The sequence below is a fragment of the Sus scrofa genome, chromosome 14, assembly GCF_000003025.6.
Source record: "Sus scrofa isolate TJ Tabasco breed Duroc chromosome 14, Sscrofa11.1, whole genome shotgun sequence".
Lineage (NCBI taxonomy): Eukaryota > Metazoa > Chordata > Mammalia > Artiodactyla > Suidae > Sus > Sus scrofa.
The window spans coordinates 32,817,682-32,839,740 of NC_010456.5; the positions used below are offsets into that span (position 1 = coordinate 32,817,682).

Genomic DNA, 22,059 nt, shown 5'->3' on the forward strand with positions numbered 1-22,059 from the left:
TCCAAGTTAGAAAATGAGAGTGGTGTTCACCTCCGGCATAGTCCCAGACTCGATGGTTGGTGAGCTGCATGGCATATGTGTGCTGGGTCTCCTCAAAGTGCTTATAAGCATGTCGGCTTACGTATCGTCCACATCCTATGTGCCCACATATTAAACAAATCCAAAGGTTCTGCCAAGGAGGAGGAAAGATTTTAATTAGTTACATAAAAACACATGGCCTGGTCCACTTAGGGTGGAAACGGGACTGACACAAGGTAAGATTCAGAATTTTTTCTTTTTAAGTGCCGAACCTGTGGCATAAGGAAGTTTCCAGGCTAGGGGTTGAATCAGAGGTGCAGCTGGCAGCCTACGCCACAGTCATAATAATGCCGGATGTGAGCTGCCTCTGCCACTTATGATGCCACGATATCACCAGATCCTTAATCCATTGGGGGAGGCCAGGGATCAAACCTGCATCCTATGGATACCAGCCAGATTCTTTTTTTTTTTTTTTTTGTCTTTTTGCCTTTTCTAGGGCCACTCCCTCAGCATATGGAGGTTCCCAGGCTAGGGGTCAAATTGGAGCTGTAGCCACCAACCTACGCCAGAGCCACAGCAATACAGGATCCACGCTGAATCTGCGACCTACACCACAGCTTACGGCATCGCCGGATCCTTAACCCACTGAGCAAGGCCAGGGATCGAACCCGCAACCTCATGGTTCCTAGTCAGATTCATTAACCACTGAGCCATGATGGGAACTCCTCAGCCAGATTCTTAACCTGCTGAGCCACAATAGGAACTCCCAAGATTTTTGGTTGTTTCTCTAAGGAGCTCTGAATTAATGTTTCTTTTTTTTTTTTTTTTTTTAGGGCTGCAGGTGCAGCATATGGAAGTTTCACAGCATCGCAGGATCCAAACTGCATCTGCAACCTACAGCACAGCTCACAGCAACGCCGGATCCTTAACCAACTGAGTGAGGCCAGGGATCAGACCTGTGTCCTCATGGATGCCAGTCAGATTCCTTAACCACTTAGTGATGATGGGAACTCCTGAATTAATATGTTTAAAACCCAATAAGCAAGGATGCTTTTATGGATCAATTATTTCTTCGCTTTGATCTCTATGGAACTCTATGCAAACAGCAAGAAAAAAATAATTACAATTTATCAACAGAAGTCTAGGCCTTTTCAAAGGCCAAAGAATGAAAGCATAAAGTATTTTGCTTAGGAGTAAAATAGTTTGTGTATTGATTTTTTTTTGCCTGACTTGGGACAAAAAGGAAAAAAAAAAAAATCAGTCTCGAAAAGAATTGGAAAGAATTTAAGCCACACAGGGCAGAAAAAAAACCTCAGACAATTAAAGCTGTGTTCATTATTCTTCTCAACCGCCCTTTACTTACTTCCTGAACACCACACTCAAAACACTTGTTTTCTTCTACTGGCTCTGGTGTCTGACAATATCGGCAAACAGGGCACCTATAAAGGATGACAACAAAAAATTACACAAATTAAATATAGAACCGTTATAGAACCCAAAAGTCAAAAACTAAATTTTATATTCCTCCCTCTTATTTAATACTTTCAGTTCTTCATAACTAAGAATATCACTCAAAAGACAAACACTTTCAAGCCATTCTTAAACAAAATGAAAAAAAAATATACAAAATCTTGATAAATGAGAACAAGGGAGAAGTTTTGATCTTCCTCGTTTTCCACTTTTCTGTCCACAGTTTAGGTAATCAATATTTACAGGTTATAACTAGAGACTTAAGATATTTTCAATCTACCTTATCTTCACTTCCCAAAGTTTTTTTTTTTTTTTTTTTTTTTTTTTTTTGTCTTTTTGTTGTTGTTGTTGCTATTTCTTGGGCCACTCCCGCAGCATATAGAGGTTCCCAGGCTAGGGGTTGAATCGGAGCTGTAGCCACTGGCCTACCCCAGAGCCACAGCAACTCGGGATCCGAGGCGCGTCTGCAACCTACACCACAGCTCACGGCAACGCCGGATCATTAACCCACTAAGCAAGGGCAGGGACCGAACCCGCAACCTCATGGTTCCTAGTCGGATTCGTTAACCACTGCGCCATGACGGGAACTCCCTTCCCAAAGTTTTAAATCATTCAAAATGTATCCTGTCCTCTCAAGGCTGCTCCTAAGAGTTAGAACTAAAATCTGTAGTAAATTTCACTAATTTAAAAAAAGCAAAACAAAATGGTAATGTACCTCATGAAACACATACATTTTATCATATAATGATTTCAAGTGAAGGAAGATACTAGTGCTCCGTGAATACTAAAGTTTGGATTTATAAAAAGCCAATAAAAATGGCACAGAAGTCAAACTCATATAGATATAGAGAAGAAAGTTGGTTACCAGGGACTGAGAAAAGGAGAAAATATGGAGAGGTTGGTCAAGAGGTACAAACTTTCAGTTATGCAAGATGAGTAAGTTGTAAAGAACTGGTGTACATCAATGTTAACTATAGTTGATTATATTGTACTGTGCTCTTTTCTCTTTTTTGTCTTTGGTCTTTTTAGGGAGAACCCATGGCATGTGGAAGTTCCTGGGCTGGGGTCGAACTGGAGCTGCAGATGCCAGCCTACACTACAGCTACAGCAACTTGGGATCCGAGCAGCATCTGTGACCTACACCACAGCTCATGGCAACACTGGATCTTTAACCCACAGAACAAAGCCAGGGATCGAACCCTCATCCTCATGGATGCTAGTCAGGTTCGTTAACCGCTGAGGGAACTCCTGTACCATGTGTTGGTTTTTTTTTTTTTGCTTTTTAGGGCCGAGCCCGTGGCATATGGAGGTTCCCAGGCTAGGGGTCCAATTGAAGCTACAGCTGCTGGCCTACAACACAGCCATAGCAATGCCAGATCCAAGCCACATCTGCGACCTATACCACAGCTCATGGCAACGCTGGATCCTTAACCCACTGAGCAAGGCCAGGGATCCAACCTGAGTCTTCATGGATACTAGTCAAATTCATTTCCACTGAGCCACAATGGGAACTCCTAAATATATATAACTCTTGACCGTCAATTATACCTCAATGAAACTGGAAAAAAAGAAATTGAAAAAATACCATTAACTCTTGTTTATTATATTCAAGACAAAGTAACGCTAAATACCAGGCAGGAACACTTTTGTCCAATGGGCAAAAATGAAAAGTGGGTTATGTTTGAGGCTAAATGAATGGGCACTAAGAAGGAAGAATGCTCAAGACATAACTAGCGTCCCCATGGCTCAGCGGACTAGCATCCATGAGGACGAAGGTTCAATCCCTGGCCTTGCTCAGTGGGTTAAGGATCTGGTGTTGCCCTGAGCTGTGCTAGGTCCCGGATGAGGATTGGATCCAGCATTGCTATGGCTGTGGTGTAGGCCTGGCAGCTATAGCTCTGATTTGACCCTTAGCCTGGGAACCTCCATATGCTGTGGGTTCGGCTCTAAAAAGGCCCCCCCTCCCTGCAAAAAAGAATATAATTTGTTTCACTTGATTACCCCAGTGAACCAATAAAACCAAGCAAAGGAAATAAGCAGGAAGAACACTAAGTCCTTGTCACAGATAAGGACTATGTTTCCCAAGAGAAAGCTAACGGATTTATTGTGTCTCTTTTTTCAGTATCAAAAGAGAAGACAGGAAAACTTGAAGAAATAACAGAAGTGGCAACAGTATACTGAAAGCAGTCTTGTCAAAGGGAGAAACTAGCTCTGGGTCATCCCTTCAGTCTTTGTGGTGGCTGTAGTAGTGGCGGAATTCTGAAATTTAATTTTCTACACTGTTTCAGAATGATTTTTCAGAAATGTATGATCCTGAGAATAAGAAGGCAAAAGGGGGAAAAATTACAAAAGTAAACGTATGTGTACTATATTATTAGCACTCTGTGATATACCATCTCCTCTCTATATTAAAAAATAATTGGGGAGTTCCCGTCGTGGCGCAGTGGTTAACGAATCCGACTAGGAACCATGAGGTTGTGGGTTCGGTCCCTGCCCTTGCTCAGTGGGTTAACGATCTGGCGTTGCCATGAGCTGTGGTGTAGGTTGCAGACGCGGCGCGGCTCGGATCCCGCGTTGCTGTGGCTCTGGCATAGGCCGGTGGCTACAGCTCCGATTCAACCCCTAGCCTGGGAACCTCCATATGCTGCGGGAGCGGCCCAAGAAATAGCAACAACAACAACAACAAAAGACAAAAAAAAAAAAAAAAAAAAAAAAAAAAAAAGATTATAAAAAATAATTGGGAGTTCTTGTTGTGGCGAGCGGAAACAAATCCATCTACTATCCATGAAGATGTGGGTTTGATCCCCGGACTTGCTCAGTGGGTTTGGGATCCTGCATTGCTGTGGCTGTGCTGTAGGCCAGCAGCTGTTGTTCGAATTTGACCCCTAGCCTCCGGAACTTCCATATGCCACAAGTGTGGCCCTAAAAAGCAAAAAAGCAAAAAACAGCTTATTAAATTCCTCCTGCTGCCCCTTCAAAAATAATTGTGAATTGTCATCTTATTTTCCTGAGGAGATACTTGGAGAAATCCTGTCAGAATGACCTTCCCTGACAAGAAACCACCCTTTGAGGCCTGGTGCCAATACTATCTTATGTAAGCAGGCCTTCCAGGCCACCCCCATGGGGGAGCCACCTCCATCTCTAGTCTCTACCTTGAGCTCTAAGTATATACGGATATGTGGTTCTCCCTTAGCAGCCTCAATGTCCCTAAGGAGGACGAGTGACTCTCCCCACCTTGGCAATGAAGTGTGCATATACAAAGGCTCAAAAACCCCCTGCTGAAGGCACTGTATGGTTTTGAGGGCAGCTGCCAGGTGGGCTGAATTCTGGTCCCAGTTCCAGCATTCACTATTCTGACACTTTGAGCACGCTAATTTCACTTCTAAGCCTCAGTTTCCTCTCCTGTAAAATGAGGAGGTTGGACAAGATAGTCTCTGAGGAAACTTCCAACTTGAAACAGCTATGGTTCTACAATTTTTTTTTTTTTTTTTTTTTTTTTTTTTGTCTTTTTGCCATTTCTTGGGCCGCTCCTGTGGCATATGGAGCTTCCCAGCCGAGGGGTCTAATCCGAGCTGTAGCTGCTGGCCTACGCCAGGGCCACAGCAACGGGGGATCCGAGCTGCGTCTGCAACCTACACCACAGCTCACAGCAACGCTGGATCCTTAACCCCCTGAGCAAGGGCAGGGACCGAACCCGCAACCTCATGGTTCCTAGTCGGATTCGTTAACCACTGCGCCACAATGGGAACTCCTGGTTCTACAATTGTTAACTTGTACTGAAAATAAAGCTGGAATGGTGGTATAGCACAGGGAACTGTATAAGGGAAAAGATTTTCAAAAAGTATATATATGCATAACAATCGCTGTGCTGTACTGGCTGAAACATGATACTGTAAATCAATACTTTGACTGAAAGAAAATAAAAATCTGGAGCGGCGGGAAAACAAAGAAGCATCCTGACCTTAAATGCTGTAACAGATGGATACAAGATACAAATAAAACTTTATGGAATGCATACATCTCAGCTTGGCTTTATTCAAGGCAAATTTAAACCTGGACAATTCCCTGAAGAACCCCCAAATGATACCCCAGAAGTGACCAAGGACTCTACAGAACTGGGGCAAGATTCCCCTTCAGTTTAATTAGCCATGGAAAAGCCAGGGTTTATTAATTTGCTCAAAGATATTTACATAGTTCCCCCTGCATCCCATGTGTCTTGCTAAGTGTGAGGGGCAAAGCAGTCACCAGCCAGACAAGGTCTCTGCTCGCAAGGAGGTGGAGAACAGGGAAGGATTCCCATGGACTTTCACCTCTCCTCCCTCCTGGGCTTTGGGATGTGATCTTTCCCTTTGTGCATGCCCCTCCCCGACACCACCCTCTCTGGGTCCTACCCTTCATGTGGCTAATCCCCATGCATCTTCCCTGAGATACTGCCTCCCAGTCAGTGCTGGCTGCGTCAGGGCCTATTCTCTAGTCACAACACTGCTTCTTTGTAACACTTTTGGTGTCTGTGACTTCAGTTATTTGTGTGATTATTTGATTTTGCACCTTCCCCTCTGTACTGAGAAATCCATGAGGCCAGGGTCTAGCTAAGACCCACAACACAGTTTGCAAAGGGAGCAGCAACCTTTGATGAAACAAAACAAAACAAACCATACAGGTTATACCTCATTTCTTTGTCTACATAATGCCACCCGACAAATAAAGCCTCTGCTGCGTCCGGAAACAGGACACCACAATGGTGTGTGTGTCTCACACTTAGTTATTAGTGTTACTACTGGCCACTGAGTCATCAATAGCACAATAAACCCAAGATGTGAGATTTCTGTAGCCCAGCAATCTTTGGTAAGAAAGCCAAAGTAAATGGTAGACATGAAATGCAAGCGATAAACAAGATTTTAAACCCAGACATCATTTTTTTTCCTGTCTTTTAAGGTCAGTGCCTGAGGCACATGGAGGTTCCCAGGCAAGGGGTCTAATCGGAGCTGCGGCTGTCGGCCTGCGCCAGAGCCACAGCAACGCCAGATCCGAGCCGCGTCTGCGACCTACACCACAGCTCAGGGCAATGCTGGATCCTTAACCCACTGAGCAAGGCCAGGGATTGAACCCGCAACCTTATGGTTCCTAGTCGGATTCATTTCCGCTGCGCCACGATGGGAACTCCTAGACCTAGAAGTCATTTTGACATGAGCCTCGAAGTCATGCTTTACTTTTTCTTTTCTTCCTTCTCATTTTCTGGGTCTTGAAAGAACAACTTGTGCTGCTCTGGGACATTCCACAAGGATTTGGAATCAGCATACCAACAGGACTTGGTCTAGGAATGCTGACTCCCACCTGAGCTGAGGAAAGTGAAGAAGCAATGTGGAAGGCCCTTCTATGTGTCATCTTTATCATCCTGCTACCCAGGCTTATAAATTCAAATACTTGGAGTGTTTCATCTTGGGAGGTGGCCGTTCTTAATCCTAGGAAGGGATAACAATGCACTTTGACAGGGTGGGGGGTGAGCTCCCGCACTCACGTCGTGTCGTCCCAGCGCTGTAGACACTGGCTGTGGAAGCTGTGGTTACATAAGGTGGTGAGGATGCCATTCACGGACTCGTCCATGCGCTCCAGACACACCGTGCACTTGGGGAGCTCGGTCAGGTCCATCACGGGGAGGCTGGCACCCTACAGGGAAACACCTTGAATAAGCCTCACTCATCATCCACGGGTTCAAACTTTTTTTCTTTTTTTTTAAGTAACAGTTTTCCTGTTACTTTTTGATTCCTGGCAGGATGTTCCCAGTATTATTGCTCTGTGGAAAATAACCTAAATTGGTAAGATTTTCATCCATGCAACAAATACTAATTTAGCATATCCTATAGTCCCAGCACTGTGCTGGGCACTCGGGACACCCTAGTGAACAAAGCAGACAAAGATCCTGTCCTGGTGGAGCTGACATTCCAGGAAGGGAGACTGCTGACAGAATCATAACAAAGAATCTAAAAGTTACCAGATGCCTAGTTCATGGCCACGACTATAAAGGAAGATAAAAAAGCAGGAGAATAGGAGTGGATCTCAATGATTTTTCCACAGCGCAAATTAAAACTTAACACTTTCTGCTAAGTGATAATTGTATCAAGAACACTGATTTATTTATTCATTTAATACATGCTTACTAAGTCCCTGTTATGTGTGCCAGACACTGTTCAAGGTATGGAACAACGGTGAGCAAAAACAGGTTCAATAAGTCCCCAAACACAAAGTCTGTTCTTGTCCTTACAGAGCTTAGCATCTAGTGGAGACAAAATTCCACATTTTATTTTTTCTTTTTTGGCTGCCCTGTGGCATATGGAGTTCCTGGGCCAGGGATCAGATCTGAGCCACAGTCTCAACCTAAGCAGCAGCTGAGGCAATGCCGGATCTTTAACCCACTGTGCCAGGCTGGGGATCGAATCTGCATCCCAGTGCTCCCAAGATGCCGTAAATCCTGTTGTGCCACAGCTCAACCTTTTTAAAAAGTGTAATCACCAACCGTCTTAAGTGCTACGGAAGAAAAGTACAGGAAGCTATAACAGGGTGTGAAATAAGGGGCATAATGGTCTAGGTGGTCAAGAAAGGCACCTCTAACTCAACAATGTCTGACTCAAGCCCTGCCAGTGGTAAGACTATTGATGCAGAGTGAGGCGGCATCCCAATAAGGACCACTGAGAAAAGTCGTATTAGTCCACAGTCCCTGAAGAGCACACATTTATAGGAAATCTCTTAAGAAGCTGTGTTCATTTAGAAAATTTCTAAAACCAACATCTTGCACAGCACCTGGCCAAAGGGAAGACAGGTTTCATCATTTGCCCATTTTTATTTTACTAAGTCTAATGACAGAACAATTTAATCAGAACTTATTCCCATCAAGCTGAATTCAAATTAAAAAAACCTTTACGTATACATTTTTTTTTGCTTTTTTAGGGCTGCACGCATGGCATATGGAATTTCTCAGGCAAGGGGTCTAATCAGAGCTGCAGCTAGGAGCCTATGCCACAGCCATGCAGGAATCAGGCTGCATCTGCAACCTACACCACAGCTCATGGCAATCCAGATCCTTAACCCACTGAGCAAGGCCAGGGATCAAACCCAAGTCTTCATGGATACTAGCTGGATTTGTTACTGTTGAGCCACAACGGGAACTCTAGGTCTACTTTAAAGGAAAAGGAATGGAGTCCCTGCCATGGTGCAGTGGGTTAAGAATCCAACTGCAGCAGCTCAGGTTGCTGCGAAGGTGCAGGTTCAATCCCCTGCCTGGTGCAGTGGGTTAAAGGATTTGGTGTTGCCACAGTTGCGGCGTAGGTTGCAGCTGTAGCTCAAATTCAATGCCTGGCCCAGCAACTTCCATATCCTGGGGGTATGGCAGTAAAAGAAAAAAAAGAATGTTTAAAAAAAAAAAAAGAGTTCTCTTGTGATGTAGCAGGTTAAGGACCCTATGTTGTCACTGCTGTGGCTTGGGTTACTGCTGTGGCATAGGTTCAACCCCTGATCCAGGAACTTCCAGATGCCTTAGGTGCAGCAAAAAAAAAAAAAGAAAAGAAAGGGGAATATTAAAAGTGTAACAAGGAATTCCCATCACGGCGCAGCAGAAACAAACCCAACTAGGAACCATGAGGTTGTGGGTTTGATCCCTGGCCTCACTCAGTGGGTTAAGGATCCAGCATTGCTGTGAACTGTGGTGTAGGTGGCAGACATGGCTCGGATCTCACGATGCTGTGGCTGTGGTGTAGGCTGGTGGCTACAGCTCCGATTGACCCCTAGCCTGGGAACCTCCATATGCTGTAGGTGCGGTCTTAAAAAGCTTAAAAACAAAAAAAAGTGTAACGTGCTGAATCTACTACTTTATAAAATGATTCAAGTGAGCACGTATTATAGGAAAGCTTCCTACGGGGGTAGGAGATCAGAGCAATTACAAATTGTTATCAAAACAGAATCAAGAGGAGTTTCTGGAGTTCCCGTCATGGCGCAGTGGTTAACGAATCCGACTAGGAACCATGAGGTTGTGGGTTTGATCCCTGGCCTTGCAGTGGGTTAAGAATCCGGCGCTGCCATGCACTGCAGTGTAGGTCGAAGACGCGGCTCGGATCCCGTGTTGCTGTGGCTGTAGCATAGGCCATCAACTACAACTCTGATTCAACCCCTAGCCTGGGAACCTCCATATGCCGCAGGAGCAGCCCTAGAAAAGGCAAAAAGCCAAAAAAAAGAGAGGAGTTCCCATCATAGCTCAGTGGATTAAGAATCTGACTAGTGGAGTTCCCGTCGTGGCGCAGTGGTTAACGAATCCGACTAGGAACCATGAGGTTGCAGGTTCGATCCCTGCCCTTGCTCAGTGGATTAACGATCCGGCGTTGCCGTGAGCTGTGGTGTAGGTCGCAGACGCGGCTCGGATCCCGCATTGCTGTGGCTCTGGCGTAGGCTGGCAGCTACAGCTCCGATTCAACCCCTAGCCTGGGAACCTCCATATGCCGCGGGAGCAGCCCAAGAAATAGCAACAACAACAACAACAACAAAAAAGACAAAAGACAAAAATAAATAAATAAATAAATAAGAATCTGACTAGTATCCATGAGGACTCGGGTTTGATCCTTGGCCTTACTCAGTGGGTTAAAGATCTGGTATTGCTGTGAGCTGTGGTGTAGGGAGCAGATGAGGCTGGGATCCCACACTGCTGTGGCTGTGGCACAGGCCAGCACACCCTGGCCTACGATTCGACCCCTAGCCTGGGAACTTCCATGGGCCACAGATGCAGCCCTAAAAAGAAAAACAAACAAAACAGAATCAAGAATTAGGACAAAAATCAAGGGTTAATATTTAAAACAAGAACATTTCTTTTAGCCTACAGTCAATGTTTCATTGATCTGGAATAGAAACATATTCAAATTCAATTTTCTTTTTTGGCCACACCTGGGCCAGGGATTGAACCCAAGCCACAGCATCAACCCCAGCTGGTGCAGTGACAATGCTGGATACTTAACCTGCTGTGCCACAACAGAACTCTGATAATACTCTTTTTTAAAAAGAATATGTTGGACAATTATTAAAAATTGGGGTAAAATTCACATAATGAAAAATCTGCCATTTTAAAGTGTCTAATTCAGTGGTTTTTAGCATATTTACAAAGTTGTGCAACTACCACCGCCAAAAGAAACCTTATCCTTGTTAGCAGTCGATCCTCACTTCTTTCTCCCCCACTAATCTACTTTCTGTTACTATGGACTGACCTATTCTGTACATTTAAACAAATAATCCCCACCCCCCACCATTTCCAAAGATCATTAACATTCAAATTTATACTGTTCCAGTATATTTATATCAAATATAAGAATTATTCACACTTACATCTTCAGATTTCAGTACTTCAGCCCTCTCCACATAGACCAACTGGCAGACATCATCTTCTATTGAGTTGAACTGGCGGCCGTTACAAGCCATATAAAAACTATCTGCATCAGCCTAGGTACACCAATGGGGAAAAGGAAAAAGTTAAGGAGAGGTATCCTGAAAACATACCTCATATTCAAGTTGCATGGCTTCAATTATTCTCTTCATCACCTTTAAAATTTGTACTCAAGAGAAAAAGCAACCACCAAAAGTAATATCTACAGCAGCAGGTTCATAGGCTAATGAACTCTGCAGGTCAACAGCCTACATTTCTATATTTTTTCCTCATACATGACAGTTTCACTTGAACACACAGAAGCTACCAAAGTGCAATAAACTGACAGCTACTACACTTTTAATATGTATTCAACCAGCTGTAGTCAACATTTCCCTTGATGTCATTTTTTTTTTTTTTTTTGCCTCTAGTCAGCACTTCCACAGTAGCTGAAAGTCAATGCTTATTTTTGCAAAGCTTGGAACCAAATAATAACCAATGATTGTTATGGAAGAGCTCCTTTAAACAAATGTCAGCATCTATGTGAGAAAAATAGAGGACCAGTGGACCAGGAATGGAGAGAACTGGCAATCCCTTCTTTTCAATAAACCAAATAATAGCAATACATGAGTCAGATGAAGATCCCATCAAGAGGTTTTAAACAAGCGAAAAAGTAATACCAAAAGCAAAACTCTTGGCCAAGGTCAAGAGGTTCAAGATGAACCAGCCTTTAAAACACTAACAGTCCTTGGAGTTCCTGTCATGGCTCAGTGGTTAACGAAGCCGACTAGGAACCATGAGGTTGCGGGTTTGATCCCTGGCCTTGCTCAGTGGGTTAAGGATCCGGCGTTGCTGTGAGCTGTGGTGTAGGTTGCAGACATGGCTCGGATCCTGTGTTGCTGTGGTTCTGGTGTAGGCCAGCGGCTATGGCTCTGATTAAACTCGTAGCCTGGGAACCTCCATATGCCATGGGAGCCGCCCAAGAAATGGCAAAAAGACAAAATAAAATAAATAAAAAAAATAAAACACTAACAGTCCTTGAGTTCTTGTCGTGGCTCAGCAGAAACAAATCTGACTAGTATTCATGAAGACGCAGGTTCAATCCCTGGCCTTGCTCAGTGGGTTAAGGATGCCAGCGGCTACAGCTCTGATTTGACCCCTAGCCTAGGAATCTCCATATGCCGTGGGTGCAGCCCTAAAAAGCCAAATAAATAAAATAATATAAAATACTAACATCTTGTCCCCTTGGGTGGAAGACAGATGAAATCTGTGGAAACAGTCCCCTGCAGGAAAAGCTGCAGAGGTGCATACGCATCTGTGTATGTGGACAGAAGTAAACCAAACCCTCTAGTCTAGCCTTAGTAGAAAGTAACAAAGAGACAATTCCAGTCTTTAAAGCTCAGCAATTTTTAGAGGCAGCTGAGAGGCCAAGGCTTGCCTAGAGTTCACTCCCACACAGGCATTAGCCCAAACATAGCAAGCTCTGTGCTTTGGCGCTACCACTAAAGACAAGCTGCTTAAAGAGAGCAAGGATGCTCTGCAAAAGGAAATGCCACACAGTGAACCTCTAGGAAGAGATACACATTGTACCACGCAAAAATAGTTCTGGCTGTCTACCCTTACAGGGTTCTGAATCTCACAGCCACTTTAAGTTTTTTAGCAGCTTTTAATTTCACTCCCGTAATATAATTCAAGTGTGGATTCTTGACTGTTTATCTTTAATATGATCAAGCAAGCTAAGCCACTAAGGAAGGATGATCAATCTGATCAATTCTGAACACAGATTTTGGGATTTTGTTATGGGGATGTGGGGAGAGGCTTTCCTTAAGGAAACAATCTGTGTATTAGGTACAGTGCATTTGAGCTTTAAAATGTTAAAAGCTAGTTTTTGCATAATGAATCTCTTTAATACTATGAAGCAGCAGCCCCAAATAGCTTCTCCCATTTTTCAAGAGCAACAGCTTTTTCCTGAGGTGTTTTCCAATTAATAAGCAGCAGTGAGCAACTGGACTCACGCACGAGGGAAATGAGGGCCCTGGGATAGCTCTTGATGGCCTCTTGCATGAAAAGGAGTGGTGGCAGACGTGACAGCTGAGGACCAGAGGCCCCTCCAAAGACCTCCAGCTTTGTAGGTGCTCCTCAGCCACAAAGCCTCCTCAGAGGAAGGGACAAGGTTTGTGATACTGGGAACGTGACAAAACCTACACAACACCAGATACATCATTCCTTTTTGGGGGGAGTTAGCTATATTAAAGAAGCATATGTTTGAACACATTGTTCTCTTCTTTAAAATCTTGGTCTTAGAACTGTAGCTTCACTTGCTGGCATATTTACTGAGCACCCAGCATATGCCAGGCACTGTGCTAGCAACAGGACAAGAGCAGGGAACAAAATACACATGGTTCTTATTTCAACCCACCACTGAAAGGCACAACACAAAAGCCAACTGCCAAAAAAACACAGAAAACTCTTTTTTTGGATATAGAACCCCAGGTTTAAAGAAACCCTGTTTTTTTTTTTTCCCCCCAGTCTTTTGATTTTATTGTTTTCTTCTCAGGAGAAAAAGAAAAAGAAAAATCTATTATGATCAAGTCCCTTTACTGTCCCAGTGATCAATTAGTGCTGAGACCATACTTTTACTTCTCAAAAGAGGGGTCTCATAGGCCTATGAATGAAAGAGTACAAATGAAAATGAGCCAACAAACTCCATTGACAGGTTATGTTCTCTTTTGCCCCAAAGATTTACAAAATTCAACCCTCTTCTGACTTCCTGTACCCCGAATTACAAATTCCTTACTAGAAGACTATGTTTCTTTCCTAAAGGTCACAGAACAACTCTGCAGGCACATCTAACACCTCCAGCATAAAGAAAGCTAAGGCCAACAGAACCTTAAGGAATAAAAAGAAAGTTACCTGCCCAGGCCATGGAGTCAGGCTGCCTGTGTTTGAATCCTAACTCTGACACTTACTAGCTGTGCAGCCTTGGGCAAGTGGCTTATCTATGTTTTATGACACCTACCTCATGGCATAGTTGAGAGGATTCAGAGCTAATGCATGAAAGCACTTAGTACAGGCCTGGCATCTAGTAAGTCCTTAAGGGTTGGTGACTATTGAGTCTATTCTCATTAGGGTGCAATAAATCCCTGACAGGATAAGCCTCGGACCCTAAAATTCAGCATTACAGAAAAACTATACAATGCATAATACCAAGGTCAAGGGTTCTATGCCTAGAGCGTGTAGTAGAAAGCTGTATCAGAGTATCCTGTCAACTTAAGCAATCTGCACTTGGTACAGGGACAGAGGTGGAGAAATAATGTATAAGTACAAAGAAAATCCATTAAGAGTAACAAAATTAGAGTTACTGTCTTGGTGCAGTGTAAATGAATCTGACTAGCATCCATGAAGATGCAGGTTTGATCCCTGGCCTCAATCAGTGGGTTGAGGATCTAGTGTTGCCATAAGCTGTGGTGTAGGTCACAGATGTGGCTTGGATTTGGCGTTGCTGTGGCTGTGGCTGCATGTAGGCCAGCAGCTACAGCTCCAATTGGACCCCTAGCCTGTGAATCTCCATATGCTATGGGTGTGGCCCCAAAATAAAAGATAAAAGAACAAAACAAAAAACCCAAAAAACAAACCAAAAAACAAAAAAATCCAGTAACAAAATTTCCATAGCCCTATATGTAGACTGTAAAGAATGGCATGTGCTACAGGGAAGTTTGTGGGGTTTTTTTGTTTTGCTTTGTTTTTTTCTACTTTTTAGGGCCGGCACTTGAGGCATATGGAAGTTCCCAGGCTAGGGGTCAAATCGGAGCTACAGCCACCAGCCTAGGCCAGAGCCACAGCAATTGCGGGATCCGAGCCTCGTCTGCGACCTACACCACAGCTTAGGGCAATGCTGGATCCTTAGCCCACTGAGCAAGACCAGGGATCGAACCCACAACCTCATGGTTCCTAGTCGGATTTGCTAACGACTGAACCATGAGAAGAATTCCAAAAGTCTAATACATTCTTAAACATTTTGCTCCCAATCTGTTTCTGGGATTTTCCTTGTGTTACTTGCTGATCACCCCTGCTTGTTCAGTAAAAGCTCTAGGTAAAATATTGCCATTACACAATTTTTTGCAAACAGTGAACCTCTTCCCTTCTCCATACTTTCATCCCACTCCTGCTGGAAGAGGACTACACACTAGGGATTAAAGGTGAGGACCAAAATTCCAGTTTAGTCACTTATTTCTAGCTGTATAACCCTGGCCAAATCACTAACCTCTCTCTGCAGTCAGTTTCGTCATATGTAAAACAAGGATAACAACAGTTGGTGGCACAGGGCAGCAGTGAGGATTATATGACATAATTCATGAGAGTCACTCAGCAGAATGAGTGGCACAGAATAAGCAGTCAATAAAGGTTGCATGTTATCATCAATATCATTAGATGTAAGATTTAACATAACACTTGCCCATTGTTTGCAAAGCTCCTCAGTGACCTTGGAAGGTCTTTAGCAGTCAGTGAAAGCAGCTGTTAAGGGCTCTTCTCTGTTCTCAATATCAACTTGTAAGGCTAAGCCTACAGGACCAGTGAAGCACGTTTTAAATGTCTCCTTCAAAGGTGTGATGCTTTGCTGTTGTTGTTTTTTTAACTGTTTGATTTTATTTCTCTATTTTGTCTCATTAATGCTTTCTGTGACATCTTTTTTCAGATGGACAACTTCAAATAGATTAGTTAAGCTTAATAACTTTTTTCTTTTTCTTTTTCAGCCACCCCCATGGCATGCAGAAGTTCCTAGGGCCGTGGAAGTTCCTAGGTCAGAGCTGCAACCTAGGCCACTAGGCCGGGCTGAGGATCAAACCTGCACCTCCATGGAGACAAGCCAGACTGTTAACCCACTGTGCCACAGCGGGAACTCCAGGTGTGTTGCATTTAAAAATAACATCTGTGTACCCTCTTGTACACAGAATTCTACATTAAGGGTTCTTTTTCAGTGACCGACTGAATGGGTACAAATATAATCCAATTCTCTAAATTCTTTCCCCTTGGCCAGTGAATGGCTGCTACTGCTGTCAACTCTGGATTTTTGTAATGAGGAGATGATAAGTGGGCCTTGGTGTCTGGTCAGAGGCAATGGCAAACGAGCCTAGAGGCACACCCATATCTTTATCCATCCATAAGTTGTAAGTGTTTATCTGTGGCAAATTTAGGAAGGCTGTTCATCAGTGAGGTGAGAAAGAAGATGCATTTCAAAACCTAATGAAAGTTCAAAATATAACAGGACATAAAAAATAAAAACAGGAGTTCCCTTGTAGCTCACCAGGTTAAGGATCTGGTATTGCCACTGCTGTGGCGTGGGTTTGAGGCCTGGCCTAGGAACTTTTGAATGTCATAGGTATGGCCAAAAAAACAAAACGTAACACCAAACTGAATGAAACCTATGGATAAAGCAGCCCTTTAATAACCTGAGTAACACCTAAAGATTACATCATTTTTATATTCATATAGAAACATGCATACTTCTAAGAATGAAAATGTAAAACCAAGAGAGTATCTATCATTTTTAGAACTGAGATTCATGCAAAATGATGCTTAATCCAACAAGAAATGGATTGGATGGCAAAACCTTCCTAAATTAAAACCTCTGTTAAAATATGCAAGTACTGGAGTTCTCGTAGTGGCTCAGTGGTTAACAAATCTGACTAGCATCCATGAGGATGCAAGTTCAATCCCTGGCTCAGTGGGTTAAGGATCTGGCGTTACCGTGAGCTGTGGTGTAGGTCGCAAACGCAGCTTGGAAACCTTGTTGCTGTGGCTGTAGGCTGTGGCCAGCAGCTACAGCTCTGACTGGACCCCTAGCCTGGGTACGATGCCACAGGTGCAATCCTAAAAAGAAAAAAAAAAAAAAAAAAAAAGTTAAGTACTTTAACAAGCTTAAAATATCGTCTTTTTTGTGTGTGTCTTTTTGGGGTCATACCTGCGGCATATGGAGGTTCCCAGGCTAGGGGACCCAATTGGAGCTGTAGCTGCTGGCCTATCCCACAGCCACAGCCACATGGGACCCAAGCTGCATGTGCAACCTACACCACAGCTCATGCCAACACCCGATTCTTAACCCACAGAGTGAGGCTAGGGTTAGAACCTGTGTCCTCATGGTTACTAGTCAGATTCGTTTCTGCTGAGCCACAACGAGAATTCTCATCATTCTTTTAGTGTTTCTGTTTCTCTGTTGCAGTGATTCCTAACTAGACCTAAAGCATCTTTAATAATTCAAGGAATGTCATAAAACTCCTCTTGTCACCAAAACTAAAAAAAGATTTTCTAAAATGCACCAAAGAACACCTACTAAAAAGAGAAAGAGAGAAGCAGGGGCACAGTTTTACAATGCCAGGTAGTCATATAGTATCAACCTCAAAAAGGTTGGGAACTACTGTTCTAACTACAGTTCTAACTATAGTTACTACTGGATAAACAACCCCCCCCTGAAATTTCATACTCAATCAGATTTATATATAAAGCAGGTACACATCAGAATTGCATGTCTGCTGAATTAGAAATATTTCTACAATTATAACAATATTCTAGAATATATCAAGACGCTTTAGAAATATTTCTAGAGTTATAATAATACTCCAAAAGATATCAATAGCCTAGAAGACATCACGTGCAAAACACTGTAAATCACACAGGGCTAGTACACAGTTTCAAAAACACAGTTGCTGTGGCAAAGAGATTTTTAATATCTTAACTTTTACCTGTGCACTAAACTTTATCAGCACCATATATTGATTTGGAGTAGAGTCTCTGATGATTTTCATTTGTTCAATTACTTCATTAAATGGGGCGACAAACTTCATAAGGTCATGACTGGTCATTGTAGCAGGGACTGTGAGAATACACAGCATGGCACTGCGCCTCACATCTTCTTTTAAGGAGGTCATCTTACTAATAAGACAATAATTAGACTGTCTTGAATAGACAAGGTATAGTTAGTTCAAACAACACTAATTAGACAACTTTTATGGCCAAGAATATTGGGAAAAAAAAGTGTAAAACCTTATAAACAGATTGTTATTTTACTTGAAAATACATACAACATGGGAAAATGCAGAATCCCTTAAACGTACCTCCAGCAGCTTAAGGTAAGCTTTGATATGTTCTACATTATACCCACCACTGATATTTTTACCCTTCAGTTAAAGGCTCTTATGGATATAAATCTCCATTAGGCAAATTTCCAGCTTGTGTTCTGTAGCTTAAATAATATTGACTATGATTAGATAACTTAGAAGCACAACTCTAACCATGGACTTCTCTCAAAGGGTCTAGAAGAGAAAAGAGTTTTAAATATAGAGAATTCTGAACCATGAGGTGACGACTCTGAAGATTACAGAAAGTGTTGCTGGGTTGGAATATCTGGAACAGAGGGGAGAGAAAAACTCCCACATTGAAATTTGCTTCTGAAATGCTGCCAACTCACTTTAAAAGCTGTGATCCAAAACGGCTACCTGAGTATTCTGTTTCAGTGGGGACCTAGCAAACAAGTCAGGACAAGGACAGTCTTTAAAGAGATCAGCTGCCAATTATTCAAGGAACTGGTGGCCCAGCTTATAGACTATCTAGAAAACCACTTCCTTTCCTTTGGCCTCCAGCAAGCCTTGTTTGGACCACAGAAACAGGTAAAAAGAGGAGGTGAAATTGCAACTCATTAAGTGACTTCTTGGCAGCTTCTTTAGTAATGACTTTGTGAGAATAAGAAACTATAACGATGTTACGGATCATTTACTATTTTTCTTTCTTTTTTTTTTTTTTTAAATCTTCCTTCCAGAGTTCCCGTCGTGGCGCAGTGGTTAACGAATCTGACTAGGAACCATGAGGTTGCGGGTTCGATCCCTGCCCTTGCTCAGTGGGTTAACGATCCGGCGTTGCCGTGAGCTGTGGTGTAGGTCACCGACGCAGCTTGGATCCCATTTTGCTGTCGCTCTGGTGTAGGCTGGTGGTTACAGCTCCGATTCGACCCCTAGCCTGGGAACCTCCCATATGCCGAGGGAGCGGCCCAAGAAATGGCAAAAAGACAAAAAAAAAAAAAAGAATCCAACTAGGAACCATGAGGTTGTGGGTTCGATCCCTGCCCTTGCTCAGTGGGTTAACGATCCGGCGTTGCCGTGAGCTGTGGTGTAGGTCACCGACGCAGCTTGGATCCCATTTTGCTGTCGCTCTGGTGTAGGCTGGTGGTTACAGCTCCGATTCGACCCCTAGCCTGGGAACCTCCCATATGCCGAGGGAGCGGCCCAAGAAATGGCAAAAAGACAAAAAAAAAAAAAAGAATCCAACTAGGAACCATGAGGTTGTGGGTTCGATCCCTGGCCTTGCTCAGTAGGTTAAGGATCCGGCGTTGCTGTGAGCTGTGGTGTAGGTCACGGACGTGGCTCAGATCCCGCATTGCTGTGGCTGTGGTGTAGGCTGGCGGCTACAGCTCTGATTAGACCCCTAGCCTGGAAATCTCCATATGCGCGGGAGTGGCCCTAGAAAAGGCAAAAAGACAAAAAGACAAAAAAAAAAACAACAAAAAAAACTTCCCTCCTTTCAATTTCTCAAACGCCTGCCTGCCTACCTTCTTAGGGATTATTTTCTTAGGTATTTTCTCTAGAAATGTATCTTTCATAATAAACTTTGACCCCATCAACAAGATTTAACCAAATATAAAACATCTAAGAATTAACACACAATATATGGAAGTACTATCCCTCTGACACTTAAAACATCCACTTCCCTTCAGGGCAAGAAATTTTCCTCTGCCCCATGGCAAAAGATAAGGTCAAAAGAAAAGAGGGTTTTCTTACTTTGTCTTATATAGATGCATAATACCATGAACTATTTCAACTGAAGGGTTTCCACTGAAGAAGGAAATCTGGTCTGGAAGCTGTTTGGATGGAGAATCGGGAGCACCGTTTACACATTCTTTACTTTGATCTTTACTTCTCTGTGCAGTAGGGGATGCTTCTGAAGACTTCCTTTCTTCCTCTGTAGCTTCCAGCTCATCTTTCACAAACCAAAAATGAGCAGATTATAAAGTGATAGGAAATGTGCTGGCTGAGGTTAGCAGATGTAAGCTATTATCTATAGAATGGATAAACAAGGTCCTACTGTTTAGCACAGGAAACTACATTAAATACCCTGTAATAAACCACCATGGAAAAGAATATTAATTTAAAAATGTCTATATTTGTATAACTAAGTCACTTTGCTGTAGAGCAGAAATTACAATTTTGTAAATCAACTATAATTTAAAAAAAGAAATATGTCATCATGGTGCAGTGGAAAAGAATCCGACTAGGAACCATGAGGTTGTGGATTCGATCCCTGGCCTTGCTCAGTGGGTTAAGGATCCGGCGTTGCCGTGAGCTGTGGTGTAGGTGGAAGACTCAGCCTGGATCCCGAGTTGCTGTGGCTGTGGTATAGGCTGCCAGCTGGAGCTCTGATTTGACCCCTAGCCCGGGAACCTCCATATGCTGGGGGTGAGGCCCTAAAAAGCAAAAATAAATAAAATAAATAAATATGCTAAAGGATTCTAACTAGATAAAGACTTTGAATCAGAAAAATAAACTTTTTTTTTTTTTTTCCCTATCTTTTGCCTTTTCTAGGGCTGCATCCGCGGCATATGGAGGTTCCCAGGCTAGGGGTCCAATAGGAGCTGTAGCTGCCAGCCTACACCACAGCCACAGCAACGCGGGATCCGAGCCGCATCTGCGACCTACACCACAGCTCTCGGCAATGCCAGATCCTTACCCACTGAGTGAGGCCAGGGATCGAACCTGCAACTTCATGGTTCCTAGTCGGATTCGTTAACCACTGAACCATGACGGGAACACCCAGAAAAATAAACTTTGATAGAAAAATTGTAATGTACTTCATTAAGAAGTATATTCAAAGAATAGCAGAGTTGTAGGAACACCTCAACTTGAAAGTGATCACTGCCTACCCACTCCCCACCAATGTCATTAACACCTGCAGAAACTCAGGAGCGGCCCTTACACGTGACAGTACACAACATAGCAGATGTCCTCCATCAGGCACTCTTTTTTTTGTCTTTTGTCTTTTTAGGGCTGCACTGTGGCATATGGAGGTTCCCGGGCTAGGGGTCAAATCTGAGCTGTAGCTGGCCACCTACACCACAGCCACGACAATGCTGGATCCTTAACTCATTGAGCAAGGCTAGGAATTGAATCTGCGTCCTCATGGATACTAGTCAGGTTCATTAACCACTGAGCCATGACAGGAACTCCCATTAGGCACTCTTAAGTGGGACAAATATTCAAAGTTTTTAAGTCTGAAAACCAAACCTACCAGTTCTCCATGCTGGAGATGCAATATACATCCACTCCCCTGAAAGGAATCAGCTAGCAGAGCTTGGGGATGTCACAACATGCTTATCTGGATTCAAGGTGATCTGCCACTGACCTATATGTATGCAGTTCTCCTCACTGAAGAGTTCTCAACCCAGCTTGTTAGGATTAATTTAGGAGAAATATTTAGAGAAGGTGAAATGCAGCCTGATGACCTCATGGAAGGCACAAGGCAGTAAAGGATAATAGTATGCTGTGGGACTTAATCATGGGGTCACTGCACACCATGTACAAAACAGGCCATGATGGGCTTATGTTACAAGAGACAATCTAGGGTTTTAGGAAGCATACCTGGGTTGGACTTCATGGTCTCAATAATCATATCTGTCATTTCTCGACGGCCAAGATGCTGATGTATGAGTGCTGCTTTCTCTCCTGGTGACTTTCCTTCTAAACAGGCTACAGCTGAAGCTAGTGTCTTCTTTTTGATCTCCTCATCAGACATTTCCCCCACTAAAGAATACGTGAATGATTAATACCTGATAATAAAACAAGTTCCTCTCCACTCTCAATGTATCCATCTGTAGGTTTCCCTTTTAGGTTTGCTGCCCTCCCCCAAGACTGAAAGACGCCTTCACAGTGTCCATCTCACTCACCTCTGGGGCTCCTTCAGTGCCTGACAGTCAATATATGCCCAGTGCAATCAGCACAGAAAAGCAGGGGTGTTCTATTGAAAACCATGCACTTTATTCTTTATTTTATTTATTTATTTTTGGCCGCACCCGCAGCATATGGAAGTTTCCAGGCCAGGGATTGAATGTGAGCCACAACTGCGGAAAATAA

General features: G+C 43.3%; 1 protein-coding gene across 1 annotated transcript in view; it reads right to left on the reverse strand.

The window, feature by feature from the left end:
• BRAP (BRCA1 associated protein) overlaps positions 1–22,059 on the reverse strand; it is a 41,143-nt gene that overhangs the window by 16,940 nt on the left and 2,144 nt on the right. The window contains exons 2-8 of the mRNA XM_021073840.1: positions 21,568–21,729; positions 19,714–19,912; positions 17,626–17,815; positions 10,849–10,962; positions 7,007–7,155; positions 1,382–1,457; positions 31–169 (exon numbers count right to left, since the gene is read on the reverse strand). Of these exons, the coding sequence (XP_020929499.1) occupies positions 31–169; positions 1,382–1,457; positions 7,007–7,155; positions 10,849–10,962; positions 17,626–17,815; positions 19,714–19,912; positions 21,568–21,729 (1,029 nt within the window). The remainder of the gene's footprint in view (positions 1–30; positions 170–1,381; positions 1,458–7,006; positions 7,156–10,848; positions 10,963–17,625; positions 17,816–19,713; positions 19,913–21,567; positions 21,730–22,059) is intronic.